The sequence below is a fragment of the Pieris napi genome, chromosome 22 (genome assembly GCF_905475465.1).
Source record: "Pieris napi chromosome 22, ilPieNapi1.2, whole genome shotgun sequence".
In the NCBI taxonomy this organism is placed as follows: domain Eukaryota; kingdom Metazoa; phylum Arthropoda; class Insecta; order Lepidoptera; family Pieridae; genus Pieris; species Pieris napi.
The window spans coordinates 10,404,891-10,419,333 of record NC_062255.1 but is presented as its reverse complement, the minus strand read 5'-3'; the positions used below and the strand labels follow the sequence as shown (position 1 = coordinate 10,419,333).

At 32.1% G+C, this 14,443-nt stretch overlaps 4 protein-coding genes across 5 annotated transcripts; 2 read left to right on the top strand and 2 right to left on the bottom strand.

Annotated features, from left to right (window-relative positions):
• Nucleotides 1–5: 5 nt before the first annotated feature.
• On the top strand, nt 6–2,784 carry LOC125060831 (enkurin domain-containing protein 1-like). Of its 2 annotated transcripts, XM_047665938.1 has the most exons (5): nt 6–135; nt 422–565; nt 638–1,030; nt 1,588–1,752; nt 2,248–2,784. In XM_047665938.1, exons 1-5 carry the CDS (start codon nt 102–104, stop codon nt 2,406–2,408), a joined length of 897 nt encoding a protein of 298 aa, XP_047521894.1. In that variant the 5' UTR covers nt 6–101; the 3' UTR covers nt 2,409–2,784. The 2 variants fall into 2 exon arrangements, with proteins under 2 accessions (XP_047521894.1, XP_047521893.1); XM_047665937.1 differs by having other exon boundaries at nt 422–1,030.
• Nucleotides 2,785–2,838: 54 nt separating this feature from the next.
• On the bottom strand, nt 2,839–3,765 carry LOC125060832 (nucleoside diphosphate kinase 6-like). The gene is made up of 3 exons (XM_047665939.1): nt 3,410–3,765; nt 3,172–3,332; nt 2,839–3,064 (listed from the first exon to the last, which is right to left on the bottom strand). The coding sequence occupies exons 1-3, from the start codon at nt 3,619–3,621 to the stop codon at nt 2,919–2,921; spliced, it is 519 nt and encodes a 172-aa protein (XP_047521895.1). The 5' UTR covers nt 3,622–3,765; the 3' UTR covers nt 2,839–2,918.
• Nucleotides 3,766–5,150: 1,385 nt separating this feature from the next.
• LOC125060697 (nucleoporin NUP42-like) lies at nt 5,151–7,282 on the top strand. Its single transcript, XM_047665700.1, has 3 exons — nt 5,151–5,407; nt 6,141–6,358; nt 6,428–7,282. The coding sequence occupies exons 1-3, from the start codon at nt 5,314–5,316 to the stop codon at nt 7,196–7,198; spliced, it is 1,083 nt and encodes a 360-aa protein (XP_047521656.1). The 5' UTR covers nt 5,151–5,313; the 3' UTR covers nt 7,199–7,282.
• A 1,218-nt stretch (nt 7,283–8,500) lies between these two features.
• On the bottom strand, nt 8,501–14,001 carry LOC125060699 (U5 small nuclear ribonucleoprotein 40 kDa protein). The gene is made up of 6 exons (XM_047665701.1): nt 13,763–14,001; nt 13,523–13,649; nt 13,044–13,247; nt 9,601–9,843; nt 8,866–9,044; nt 8,501–8,702 (listed from the first exon to the last, which is right to left on the bottom strand). Exons 1-6 carry the CDS (start codon nt 13,877–13,879, stop codon nt 8,523–8,525), a joined length of 1,050 nt encoding a protein of 349 aa, XP_047521657.1. The 5' UTR covers nt 13,880–14,001; the 3' UTR covers nt 8,501–8,522.
• Nucleotides 14,002–14,443: the final 442 nt, after the last annotated feature.

The window sequence follows — 14,443 nt, the reverse complement described above, 5'->3', positions numbered from 1 at the left end:
AATGGAAAAAAAACATATATTTTAGTGAATTATTTTGTGCATAAAGGACTCTAAATGATGAGAGTATATTTTCTGATGTTAATTTCAGTTTATTGAGAACAATGTACACCCTGAAGGGTATTTTTCCAGAGCCCAGTAAGTCTTAATAATAAGTATCTAATGATTGTAATATGTTAGGGTAAGATTCATTTTGGAGACTGAGCGCTAAGCTTGACTCCGTTATGTCAATTCTAATATAAGTCATATAAGGGAGTCAATTTGTGTTCTAAGTCTCAAATCATCTTGAATTGAAAAGTTTAAGCTTAAAATAAAACTTTTCAAATCACATCTAATCTTTACCTATTAACTTTAAAGTTTTTATGATAATTTTATATTTGTGGTCCTGTTTTACTTTGTTCAACTCAAGACTTTGAATTTTCAGAAAAAGAACCAAAAAAGAACTTCATAAAAGAAAACATGAAACAATTAAAATTTATACAAGGGAAGCCACCAAAAGACCCAAAGTTTATATTAAAGCCTGGGCAACAGAGACTAACAAGCTCCTTAACAGCATCAACTACTTTAGGTCAAGTGAAATCCTCTCCCTCCAGTAAAAGTGGTAAAGTTACACTTAATGTTGCCAAAACTTGTGCTTCAGGTTACCGAAGAAGGCAGGACATTAGGATTAAAAAAGGTGACATGGCAGAGTTTTTAAAACGAAAAGAATTAAGACAAGCTCAGACTAATGATGATACAGAGGATGAAGTCAATTCAAATGATAGTTCAGGCCGCCTGCGGGACATAGGTTGCCAAACTATTGAAACCAATCTATCTCAGAGGCTTGAAAGTGCAAAGTTGACAATGTTGTATCCTAGAGAAGAAGACAGTGAAGCTAAGCTGAAGGCTAGTGGAGATAGTGAAAGAACTAAAAGTCCTTCATCGCTAACACTTACACCTCGAAGAGCAGGTGATGATTTGATGGATGAAAAACATAGGAGCAAACTGAACTCGATTTTAGAGAAAAAGGATAAAGATCCCTACCTTCCTTCAGGTATATTTTAGACCTAGTAGTAATGTCGACTCAGTTTCTACACTTAGACGCACATTTGGTCTGTTATATGTACGTCCTGGCTATGTGCCTGTGGAGGGTGCGTCGCAGGCTTCATGGAGCCACCAGCTCTGCAGATTTCTGCTTCATTTTGATTGGATTGATTTTCTGTGCCAGCTGTAAGCAATCCGGCTTCCCTCTTTGCAAGCTTGCACTACAGCCATTGCAGGGTAACCCCGTTTGTCAGGGTTATTACCTCCAGTGCATGGGGACACTTAAGTATTAGTTTGATGTTTGTGTTTTTGTTTTTTTCTCGCCCTCATCACAGTCACACTTTCGGATATGAATTTAATATTTAAGTCATTAATTCCTTACTATTGTACAGCTCTCAGTTAGACATGTGTGTGCCTCAAGGTAAATGTATTTTACTGTTGAAGTCATGAGAGAAAATGTTATTGCTAAGGGTTATGATTATTTTATTGTGGAAGATTAGGTTTATTTTTGGTCTCAGCATGTTGTAGTTGGACAAAACCAAAAATGATAAGACTTATATCTGCTAGGTTATCAAAAAGGAGTGTTACCAAAATATCTCCGGGAGAGGAAAGAGCAAACAGCAAAAGAATTAGAAGATACTAAAGCTGATGAAGACCATATTATGTGTCCTCCGGGTCATGTCACATTGCCAGATAATGAGAGGAAGGAGACTTTACGGATGCTTCGAAATAGTAAGTTTTTTATTATTATAATGAAAATAAAATATGATGATGATCACAAAGACTAATACATGTCTTCAGGAGTTTTAAAATAGTTGAGTTCATACATCTTTTTTCCAATGAACAATACAATGTTATATGAGAATCCATATAATAGCTTTATGTACTTATTTGGTTCTTTAAATATCTATTTCAATAGAAACATTAATAATTATCCAATTAATTCAAGTTAACTAAAGCATAATGTATTATCTAATGTATATAATAGCCTTTTATTTCATGCATAATTAATATCAAACAAGAACACATATAAATTAAATGATATAACTATCAGCTTTATATCAAGCCCATTTAATGTTTCAATCATATCTGATCATATCATTTAATGTTTATATATTCACCTGTTAGAAAACTTATTATTAATATTGGTTAATAAGTAAACAACTTATTATAAATAAAAAAGACAAATATGCAAAGTAAATATGGATTTTTTTTTAAACCATTTAGGTTTTGCGGAGCTTGTGAGTGAATTAAACAAAATGCCAGTTAAAACAGACACATTAAGGATGAGAAACAGAAAAATGGAGTTAGAAAAACAGCTGGCTAAGCTTGAGGAGGGTATCAAAGTATTTTCCAGACCTAAAGTTTTTGTCAAGATTGGGGAGTAGACCCCCAGCCCAGACAAGAATAAAAAAAGCTTTCACAATGATAATAGTAAATTGTGAAGTGATTCATTTTGTTTATACTTCTTGGATGTGTGACAATGAACTTGAATATTTTAATGATGTTTAAACCGAACTACTGGATTTTGCAAACTATTTATAGAGAATTTAGTTGTAATTAAAATTGCATTTTCTGTAGTAAAAATTGTTAGTAATGAAAAAATTATTGTATTGGTCTAGTATGATTTGTAATGTAATTGTAGTTTTAATTATTGTATGCTCCTTTAATTAATATAGAGGCGCTAATTAATGTTTGTATGATTTACAGTGACTTAAACATTTGGAATTTTAATTTAATTATATTTTCATTTTCTTATGATTTTTCATGGTCTTTTAAATCTTTTGCCAGAGGAATTCCTTTCATTAACAAGATATGTGTAACTAAAAGGTATATTAAATACTACACAACAATAATATTATAAAACAAAATAGATATTGAAATAGGTTCTTGCTTTTTCATAACTTTCTAACATGCTGAAACAAATGTTTGTTGAATATAATAGGGCCTTTTCTGTATAGCTCTTCATTACTACTGTGCCATTCATAGAATGAGAACTCTGGGAAGAAAAATTTTATTTCTCTCTCTGCTGATGTCAATGAATCTGAAATTAATATAATTTTTTTATTTAAAATGCACTGTTTCAAAATTCTTGTAAGAACGTAACAGAACAGTAAATAACTTTATTTATGATTACAATGATATGCTTACCGGAGCCATGGGCGACATTCCTGGTGTCTGAAAGCCCAAACATGCCTCGTAATGAGTATGGATCTTCAAATTGGGCTTTGTATACTTTGGTTGGGCCAAGCATTTTCCTCCATAAATGTATAGCGTTTTTATGTCCTAGCACATGTAGGTCTATGTACCCACTGTAAAAAATGCCATAAAAACATACTGTGTATGTGTACGAATATAAAACAAAAAGTAACCTTCATTTGTTCAATACCTGGACATAAATGTAACGAGCCTGTTGAAGAAAAACTTGTCTTTATGTTCAATATAAAAATTTGCAGCAGTTGACTTGTCCAGAAAGAGCCTTTTAGTTTTTATAACAACAAACTTATTTTTTAAAACATTTCTAATATATGTGAGTGCAACTGGATTTTTTACCGTATGTGGTTTAATAATAGCTAAAGATAATTGTAACTTTGATATCATTTTAAAGGAATGTGTGACTTTCACAAATTATATGCATTTTAAGGGCTTCGAATTGTACATAATACTATTTAAAAAAGATATTTTTTAAAATTCTACCGGAAACAGCGACGACATTCGCGATTTACTCTATTATCTCTTCTATAATACAGATTACTATCAAGTCTTGGTGCTAACAGATAATAAAGGTTACTTTGGAAAATGAGACACTGTGGCAATATAAACTTAACATAATAATAAATTCCTTTTCATTTTCAAGATGTAGTTTGTACATTAACTAATACATATAATATAAATCATAATATTTCTTTGAAGTTATACTTCTTTAGGCGCGTTATGAAAAATTGATTGAAATTTAACGATGCGCGCGCACCGTGACCCAAAATTAGCAGAATGAAGTTGCCCACGGAAGATGCTACGGCATTGGACATAATTTAAAAACAACATTCGAATTACAATAGAATTTATGTTACACTTAATGTAAGAGACTAATAATAAATATTTATTTATTTAATTTTTCAAATGTAAACTGAAATTTATTGACTATAATGACTCCTTTTCCAGTCTTTGATTATTTAATTGTAATTAATTATTTGCATGCAATCAAAAACTATTTTTTTTTATAATGCCAAAGAAGTATAACTTCTTACGTGCGTACATAAGTACACGCACCCTTTTTTTTTTAAATTAAAGAAACATAAAACAAAAACAAAATATATTCATTTTCCTAAATAATGAAATATTATATAGGAAAATATATACGACAATATATAAATATATTTTTTTTCCAAATTGGTCACCCTACCAAGTTAATGCGTCTTGTTGTCTAGGAACGTTTATGAAACTCGTTAAACGTTTCGTTCAGTAACTTGTCTGACGGAACTTTAACGACTTGATTGAATATCGATCTTTAATTAAATGTCTAGAGATTCAATTAACTCTCTGATTTAACTACTTTACTGCGGACAAATAATCGGATATTGACTATTGACATATATATTTATATTGGTTGTCAAATATTTATCCCGGGGGCCTCATAGCCTAGCGGTCTTATTAAGTGGCAGCTAGGTTAGGGGTACCGGGTTCGATGGCAAGTTTTAATTTAATTTAAATTTGTTCTCGGCCTTTGGGAGGGTTGTGCGGTACCGGGCGAGTGCCTAAACCGTACACGGTCGAAGTTCTAAGGCAAGCACGAAATATAAAAAATACCTGACGCTGGCTAATGCACAAACCGTGCCAGAGCCATAAAAAAGAATATTTATCCGTGCATTCAGAAATTTGTGTTAAAAGTTGAAACTTAGGTAAATAATATTCGAAGCTACTTAAATATTCAACGATTTTTATTTCTTTTTGTGTTAATATCTCAATAAAGAAGAGAACTTAATATTGAATTTGTATTCATTCAATTACTTTCATAAAATCATGAAGTTCAGCTAATCTGTATCACGACATTCATTGACTGTTAGCACTTAGCAGTTAGACCGTAGACACTAGACGGTACAAAGTTCGCCGCCCGCCGGGTCAGTTAGTATATTTATTCCAGTTCCATAATAGAGAAAAATGTAATTTAAAGCAATCTTAACTAATTGTGCTAAATATTCGAGACAATCAGCAAGTAACTTATTCAACTAAATGTAGCACATTTGACATAAGTGCAAACTACAAATAGCTATTTCAAGGCCGACTAGAACAAAAATGGTTATTTGTAAATATTTTCTTCAAGGATGCTGTCGTTTCGGGCAAAACTGCAGATATGAACATGTATATAGTTCTAAATATTCATATCAAGGTAAGAATACTACAATAATTTATGGAAACTATAACAACTGTAGCACTATTATATTAAATACTAGCGGACCCAGCGAACTTCGTTCCGCTTAACATTCTAATAATATCGTTTTAACTTTAATTAAACTTAATTTAGGATTTATTTGAGGTAATAACATTAATACAACTTTTATCCAAATACAGAAATGTTTTATTGCTTGCCATTGCGAAAAAAGAATGACGGTGTTACACATTAGGCCTCCTCTCTCTAGCGCTAATATTGCGAGACTGCATGTTAAAGTACTTTTTGATATACAACATTTTTTGTTTTGTTATCCGGCGCAAGAACAAAGTGATAGGTTTCTTTTATATGCGTAATTTTGTCAACAGATGGCACCACATGCAGTTTGCATTCGTAAAATTAATTTTTTTTTTATTTATTTGATAACTTATCCGATATTTTATTACTTATTCTGCTATTCGGAGCGGAGAAGAATCCACTAAAAAAGAGATAACTAACATCGGTCCAGCCGTTCTCGAGTTATAAGTGTTGTAACAAACACGACTTTCTTTTATATATATAGATATAGATTATAGAACGAAATCTTTATTTTTCTTAAATGTAGACACACTATAAAATTGGCCCCCAAAACCAATATTTCTCAATAATTTTGATCTTGCTATTATAAAAAATATATGTCGTATGGTTGCTATTAAACCTTTTAATACTGTAAAATAATACTTAAATTTTACAGGAAACACTACCAGCACAAATAGTAATGTAACTGACGACCAACTTGTTAGCCAAGTGCAATCTGACATTCAAGCCGCTTTAAATGGTGGACAATGGATACTCAGCTGCTATGCCCCTTATAAAGAAAAAGCTTGCTTTCCGGGTTTACATGATCTTTCGCAGGAGGAAGCCAGACTTATTATATATGAAGCTAAGGCAAACCAAACATTAGAACAAGCTGTAGGTATATTTTTTCTTATTACAAATTGTAGGTGTATCTTGACAATAATGTTTTTTTTACATTTTCAGGTAATGTATATGAATAATTTATTTAAAGAAACAAGGCATAAATATCAGCAGCTTTTACAACCTTCAGCAGCGATTATAAAAGTTTTACAAAGTATATATAGAGGAGAACCAGTATCTTCACCTTTTGAACTAGAAAACCAAGCTTTTGGATCACAAGCGACATCTTTATTCCGTAATGCTGTTCAGAATGACCCCTTTCAAAATAATACTAGTACACAAACAAATTCTGTCTTTTCAAGATTGGGTACCCAAACTACAAATACTTTCAACAGTGCCCCTAAATCAATATTTGCACAAGCAGCTCAGAATACTTTTGGACCATCTCAACCGTCTAATCTTTTTTCAACACAACCCCAAGAAAACACAGCAGCTAAATCCCTTTTCGCCCAAGCCAGCCAAAGTGTATATGGGCAGCAGAAACAAAATGCAAATGTATTTGCAACAGATCAACAGCAAAGTGTGTTTGCAGCAAACCATCCAGCTCAAAGTGTTTTTTCTGTAAGTCCACAACAGCAAAATCCTGCTAATCCATTTGGTATACCACAGCAAAACCAGACTGGAAATGTGTTTCAACAAAATACTCCGAGTAGAACGGGATCTGATATTTTTGGCATTTCAAGAAATGCATTTGAAAAGGCTCCAGCCGATGATGAAAATGTCTATAGTAAAATTGAAGATTTGTCTGAACTAGACTTGGAGGCCTACAACAGTTCCGAGTTCAAATTAGGCCTAATACCAGAATTACCACCGCCTCATATCCTATGTGTGTAAACCATAATGTAATTAAAGAACAATAGGAATCTTTAGTCGAAAGTAGGCAAACAAGCATTTTTAAATAAAAACTTTGCATGTTGAGTGAATGTGTTTAATGGGCATTTGTATAAAGACACAAATTGTGTATTTTTTTTATTATATTTTAACAATACTCCTGTGAACTGCAACGAATATTGTTTATTATAACAAATATTGATCGTGATAAAATTACTGTTTCTTGTAGAAGTTGCAAAAATACTGTACATTCTGATTTTATGATATTCAGTCTGAACTTGTGCATGTAATATTATTTTGGATTTATTCTTTTACTTAAAACACCGGCATCAGCATTTTGCTGCTAGTGTCATTAGTTAATTCTTTGCAAGGCTATTGTATACGTTTTTTTTCAACAAAATCCCTATTGAGATACAAGTGTTATAAATAAATAAATCCAAATTGTAGGTTAAAGTAGAGTTTCTCGCTAAGACCTATTATAATACTAATGAATATTGAAACGATCTTAGTGCTTGGATATGAGCTCCAGTATAAAGAGGAAACGCGACTGAATTAGTATTATTATTATATTCCTTTGTAGCCAAGTTCACATTTCAAGGTTCGTCATGCTCGCTTAAACGTCTTTGCTTGTGGCGGCGACCATGCGTCGGGTTGTTTCTCTTCCTAAAAATATAATTCGAGGGGGCCGATGGCCGGCAATGCGTCATACTCGTGAATATATGGCATGGCAATACAATAGTACAATAGTATGGCAGCACTTTTTCCCTCTACTAGAAGTATGGCAAATGTAAAAACGGTCATATTTTATCAAATACTTACCAAAAATACAAAAGCAATACTGGTACAAATCGTTGACAAAATTTTGTTTACTGATTTTCGGCGGTATGGCTACCATGTGGAATCGTCCGAAAAGTATAGCATAGTGATTTTCGTGAATAGCTGCACGACTATGATTAACTGTGACAAAAAATAACCTGCTACAAATAGTTGATTTTATTTAAATTAACGCATTCGCGTCGGTATGGCGGGTTGTAAGTAACACCGAAGAAGTATAGCATGATACTACCGCCTCTTATTTTTTTATAGATTATTCTTATTTTATTATCGGAAAATACTAGATTTTTTGTGGATCAAATCGTTTGACACTCGTAATTAATGTACCGTCGCTATGATCATCATTTTTCTTTTATTTATAAGACCGCTGAAGAATCGCCATACTGGGACAAATGATCCAATATTTTATGTCACTACCTCCCGGTCTATAAGATTGTAGTATTTATGTAATTTAAAGGTGAGAAATAAGAATATGCTAAAAATTAAGCTTTAATTAATGATCAATTTCCCCCAAATAGATCTGTTTATCGCTAGATGCAGAAAGGATGATGGGTTCATTTTTATGAAAGTGTACATCATTGACTGCTCCGTGATGTCCAGGAAGCTTGTATAAGATACGACGAGATGTTGTGTCCCAAATGTATACGAAACGGTCGGAAGATCCAGCCGATACCTAAAAATTTACTAAAATTCAAAATACTATCTCGTATGCGAAAGACGGCCTTAGATAAATTCTAATTTTAAAATGGTTTTAGCAAAAAAAAATATTTTAAAATTACAAACACTCGCTTTAACATGTTGGTGTTGTTGAAATGGGGGAAATGTACAAAAAATACCTTGGAGCCATCTGGAGACCAGGCACACCGGAGCAGATTCTTCTCAAAGTTGTGTTGGTGGCCTGACATGAGCTTCACACATCTCTCAGCAGGCGCGAAAGGTCGCACGTCCCATATCCTTAAAGTGTTATCCATCGAATTGGACAAAAGGTAAGAACCGTCATTCGATAGGGCCATTCCTGTAAAATTTATTCAATCATCAATTTTATTATTTATGTAATTCAAGTGCTTGTGCTTGGTGACAAGTTTTAACCTGTACTTAGGGTCAACGCTACGAAGTTTATTCCATTACTTTCGATTTTGCTACTGCAAATTTAATACTCTAAGCATATCCCATTTTAGACTACTTTATCATTTATATAGGAAAATTTAATAAGGTGATAAAACAATCCTATTTTAGTAAAACTCATTATACAATAATTTCATTAACTAATAAAACAGATAAATAGTAACCAATAAGTAATAGTCTCTCATTGTTCATTTCACACTGTTGTGGTGGAAATTATTTCTTATTTTGTACAATTATTATATAATAAGGTCATTCCCAAAACATGTTTACAAAAGGGCCAGTAAAATAACAAAAAATTAACTTAAAAATAGCACCATTTGTTTTGCATTAAGCTAGTCTGCATTAGAGAGTATAACACATTATAATATATTATTATATATTAACTTAAAAAGAATCGATTGAAAGTGCAAAGCACATATAGCTAAAAAGTTATGTTTATTTCATACCTGTTATAGTATCTGTATGTCCTTTAATATTGTAAGCGATCTGTGTGTTTCTTATATCCCATACTTTAATAACATTATCCACTCCGCCTGTTATAATTTTCTCGGCCGTATCATTGAATAACACAGAAGTGACAGGGTATGTGGCGTCAAGTGACAAGATGTTATTGCGTTTCCTTGCATCCCATAGTTTTATTGAATTGTCATCAGAACCTGACACCAGTAATTCAGGACCTCTTCTAGCACCTGAAAGTTATGTAATGTTAATTAATTGAACATATACACATGGCATTAGCGACAAGATCCTGAATTTGCTTCCTAAAGAAATAATAATTGATTAAGTTAATAAGTACAGAATGCTTCTTCTTGCCTATAAAAAAGCTTAATAAAACAAGGGAAAATAAGGTAATTGCAAGACGAGAATTATGATGGACTTTGAATAATGCAAAGTAATAACAATTAGGTCCAACTGGCGATACATACATCCAGTGGTATTACAACAATTTCATTGGCAATATTTCTTTATTAGCAAACATATGATTAGACTTTCGGTGCGGTTTCACAATAACCTTTTATACAAAATATGTAACACATTATTTATTTATTTGCTCAACAGTATTCCTACAGGTGAGTAGCTGAAACAATATCCAAAAATTTACATTGTACACAACAGCCAAAAACAGAATACACATTCAAACATAAATAAAGCACAGTTTCACCTATATATGTAAAAAAATATAACAAAGTATATATGTATTTATAATAAATTCTAAGTTCTAAGATTCATTGATCATTTTAATATATACTTAATATAAAGGAAGAATAACAAAGCCAATATTAATTAAAGATACCAGTTTTTTTAAATTGTATTTTAAACATTTTTTTAGTTACATTAAATATATCTATTTGCTGGTAATTTGTGTTATAATCTGAAGGTATACAATACATGACTGAGTTACGTAAATAATTTGTATTAGACCGAGGAATTTTAAATAGTTGGGTTTGCCTTGTATTGTATGAAGAAGGGGTGTGAAATAGTAAAAGCGACAATAAGTCAGGACAGTCAATTAGACCATTGCAAATAGCGTGTAAAAACATAAGGTCGTATTGTTTACGTCTACATTCTAATGATTCAATACCAAAGTACTTGCAGAAATCTATATGGCTACTTTACTTTTGGAAATCCTTAAAACTTAAGAAACTTTATTTGAATGTTAAAGTAATATTTAATGTATTTCTTGTAGATTGGGGACCAAACAGTACATGCTTATTCTAGTGTGCTCCTAACAAAAGCAAAGTACAGGCATTTTATATTCTTAAAAGATTTGCATACTCGTTTGACGAAGCCAAGTTGTTTATATGCTTTTTCTGTTATATTATCTATATGTTCAGAGAAAGACATCTTAATTCTTATCATCAAGTAGTATCCCCAAGTCTCCAACCAAATTCACCTGTTTAATTGTTGTATCTCTTATTTTATAACAAAATTGTATTTTCTTATGTTTGTGAGTAAAAGTAATTTTACTACATTTTCCAATATTTAAGGATAGTTTATTTTTTTTGTAGTAAATTTCCAAACTACTAAGATCCTGTTGAAGTTGAACACAGTTATCTATAAATTTAATTTTTAGAAATATTTTTTTGGTTCATAAGATATTTTTGTATGTCTGCAAACATAAGATATTCTGAATACTTGAAACAACTTTTTATATCATATAGATAAGCGTTAAACAACAACGGACCCAGTATAGACCCTTGAGGTACACCGGATGTCACATTTATAAATGTGCTCTTATGTCCACCCGTTACTACCGCCTGCCTTCTATTCGTTACATAGGATTTGATCCATCTGTATAGATCTCCACGGATTCCTAGCGCTAATAGCGTATGTAGGACAATGACATGATCGAAAGCTTTTTCGAAATCCGTATAGATCGCATCAATTTGTTCTCCTTCGTCCATTCCCTTTAATATGTACTCAGTAAAAACGGTGAGGTTGCTGACAGTTGAACCATTTTTGGTAAAACCATGCTGCTGCTGTGGTAATTGTCTTAGGATAAGAGGACTTAACGTTTTGTTAACTAATTTTTCAAATAATTTGCCAAACGAATTTAGAATTGAAATTGGTCGATAATGTTCTATTTTATTTCTAGACCCCTTTTTGTGGATCGGAACAATGTGGGCTTCTTTCCATTTGGATGGGAAACTACAGAATACATTAAGCGACTGATTAAATATATTTGTCAAGGGTTTCGAGAGTTGTCTAATTGTCTATAGCATTTTTTGAGAAAAATTGAAGGTATTCCATCACTGCCTGAACCTTTATTAATATTTAAATACTTCAACTCTCTACAGACTTCATCCTCGGTCAGTATTACTTGGTTGCATGTATCATCAGATTCAGGTAGGTGTTGAAGATTGTTACTATCACCTGGGTGTTGAAAAACACTTTTAAAAAACCTGTTGGACCCTTCGCAAGCTTCTGCTTCTGTATAGTAGACTTCATCTCCAAGAATCATTGTGTTAGGGTAGCCTGGGCTACATTGGCGTTTATTTCTCAGATATGACCACATTAGTTATAGTTTTTCTTAAGCTACGATAACCGATTCTGTGTGCCTATGGGCAAAGGCCTCCCCCATAGTCCTCCATTTTTCCTAATTGTATACCAATCTCGTGCAGGTCTTTCCAGCAATTTCCATGATTTCTTTGGCCTACCTTTTAAATTGCCTACCTAGTAGAACCTCTGTTACTTTTATGGCCCCTTGGTTGCCATGTTATAATTTTGATCCATTTATTTGCTCCTCTTATGGTATTTCCAGCCCATTTCCATTTTAGTTGTTTTAACATCAACAAACCCGTATATGTAATGTCAGCATACCCTGTTTTATCTCTAAATTGTTGCTTATTTTGTCAATTCTTCTTTTCTTTATTATACTTCTTTCCATGGCTCTCTGGGTTATGCTTAATCTTTCACATTGTGCTTTGATAAGTGTCCACGTTTGGCAGCGATGTGTGAGAATTGGAAGGATGCATGTGTTGAAAAGTCTTTGTAAAAGTAGTATGCAGAGCAAAGATATTTCTCCACCATGCATTTCCAATTCTTCTATTTCCTTTGTTGTTGAAGCATGGTCACTAAATATAGATATTCTGATACATAATCTTTTGTGTTTTCATCTATTTTATAAACAAAATAAACAAGTGTTAATGGAATTGTAATGAGGACCATGGTGTAATGTTTGCATGCAGCCTTTTTTGAACATTTTGTATAACTAAAAAAATCACGAAGAGTGGTGGAAAGTTGAATGCCAGTTCTTCTCCAACATTCTAAAACTTTATAATACTTTATTTATATGTAGGTATATATAAAAGAAATTGTGCGCATAAAAGTATTTATAGTGTATAATCTTGGAAAAATCTAAGCATACCAAAAACAGAGCAGCACAAACCTGAAACTGAGTTGACAAAATGACTATGCCCTTTCAACTTCTTTATTCTTGTGCCAGTAGGAACATCCCAGACAGCTACAGTGTTGTCAGTAGCACAAGTGTACATGTGAGCACCATCAGGAGAGAAGCATAGTTCCATAACAGCCCCTGTATGACCCTTCATCACCATAACATTCTCACATTGTCCGTAAACATTCCATAGAACTGAAAATATATTTAATCATAGTTAAAACAATAACCATTGTTTGTGTAAAATGCAGATTTGGCAATTTTTTAAATTTAATCTATTCATATGCACTAGACTAGTTAACTAATTAAAATCTACTAATAAATTACTATTTTACGTAAGTATATTTAATAAGTGTTCATTAAAAACCAGTGGCTATACTCAATGTTATAAGATATTGATAATGAGTTAATTAATTAAACCATTATGATGTGATTATAAAAAATCGTATAACAAAAATAAATTAACATACAAATTTGTCTATCAAATCCTGCCGATGCCAAATGTCTGCCTTCTGGGTGAAATTTGGCAGTAAATATCTCTCCTTGTTGTCCTTCCAATAACATTATAGGAGCATAAAGATTTGATGTCCTTGGCACCTGAAATTTTTTATTTAACCTAAATATAGTTTGGTGTGTATATAGGGTACCAAGCACTTAATATCTCAATAATCAATAATGTATACTCTTTCTATTAATTAAATAATAATTACCGTCGCCGTAACTACAGCTTTTTCTCTTGTTCCTGCAACAGATATTTCATGTCGAGTCTTTTTTGCCGGCACCACGGAATATTCGTCAGCTTTTCTTTTTATTTCCAACTCCGGCATTATTTCGACTTTTCGTTGTTCTCAGTATGTAAAAAAAACGTTTTTAAACTAAGAATTATAGTGTGAGGTATAGTTTTTGTTTTTATTATTACATACGAATGAATAACGTCACGGCGGTCACGGAAAAAACTTATGTTAAGAATCTAGCGATGCCAATTGCCAACTCCTATAAAATATTTCCCCTAGGACCTCGGTTTGACAGATAATTTCTAATATGAATTAAAGTACATTTAATTAGTTTAAAATAGCTGTTGTAGTTATGGAGCTGCATTTTACATATATTAATTAAATACCTAATAATATATGTTTTAATAATTTTTATAACTTTTCTTGGCATATATATTTTTTGCTTTTTCCTCATTTACTTTTCAAACATTATTTTCAACTATTACTTTTATAATCGTTGCGCTATTATTTCGAACTTGTAGTATAAGCTAAAGCCACGCTTAAACTTTATATTTAGTTAAGGGTGTTGGTTGGTTTTAAAAGAAAGATCTATTAAAAAAAAATATCTTTTTTGAAAAAAGATCTTGAGAAAAGTATCCCCAAAAAACCCTGGACATC

What these genes read in the sequence shown, in the direction of transcription:
- LOC125060831 (XM_047665937.1), top strand. Translation starts at nt 102, where the DNA reads ATGTACACCCTGAAGGGTATTTTTCCAGAGCCCA. An exon ending in AGATCCCTACCTTCCTTCAG is followed by an intron (nt 1,031 to 1,587) that starts GTATATTTTAGA and finishes TATATCTGCTAG; the next exon opens with GTTATCAAAAAGGAGTGTTA. An exon ending in TTTACGGATGCTTCGAAATA is followed by an intron (nt 1,753 to 2,247) that starts GTAAGTTTTTTA and finishes TAAACCATTTAG; the next exon opens with GTTTTGCGGAGCTTGTGAGT.
- LOC125060832 (XM_047665939.1), bottom strand. Translation starts at nt 3,621, where the DNA reads ATGATATCAAAGTTACAATTATCTTTAGCTATTATTAAACCACATACG. An exon ending in CTCGTTACATTTATGTCCAG is followed by an intron (nt 3,333 to 3,409) that starts GTATTGAACAAA and finishes CATTTTTTACAG; the next exon opens with TGGGTACATAGACCTACATG. An exon ending in GAATGTCGCCCATGGCTCCG is followed by an intron (nt 3,065 to 3,171) that starts GTAAGCATATCA and finishes TATTAATTTCAG; the next exon opens with ATTCATTGACATCAGCAGAG.
- LOC125060697 (XM_047665700.1), top strand. Translation starts at nt 5,314, where the DNA reads ATGGTTATTTGTAAATATTTTCTTCAAGGATGCTGTCGTTTCGGGCAA. An exon ending in TTCTAAATATTCATATCAAG is followed by an intron (nt 5,408 to 6,140) that starts GTAAGAATACTA and finishes TAAATTTTACAG; the next exon opens with GAAACACTACCAGCACAAAT. An exon ending in ACCAAACATTAGAACAAGCT is followed by an intron (nt 6,359 to 6,427) that starts GTAGGTATATTT and finishes TTACATTTTCAG; the next exon opens with GTAATGTATATGAATAATTT.
- LOC125060699 (XM_047665701.1), bottom strand. Translation starts at nt 13,879, where the DNA reads ATGCCGGAGTTGGAAATAAAAAGAAAAGCTGACGAATATTCCGTGGTG. An exon ending in AAGCTGTAGTTACGGCGACG is followed by an intron (nt 13,650 to 13,762) that starts GTAATTATTATT and finishes AAAAAATTTCAG; the next exon opens with GTGCCAAGGACATCAAATCT. An exon ending in ACATACAGATACTATAACAG is followed by an intron (nt 9,045 to 9,600) that starts GTATGAAATAAA and finishes TAAATTTTACAG; the next exon opens with GAATGGCCCTATCGAATGAC.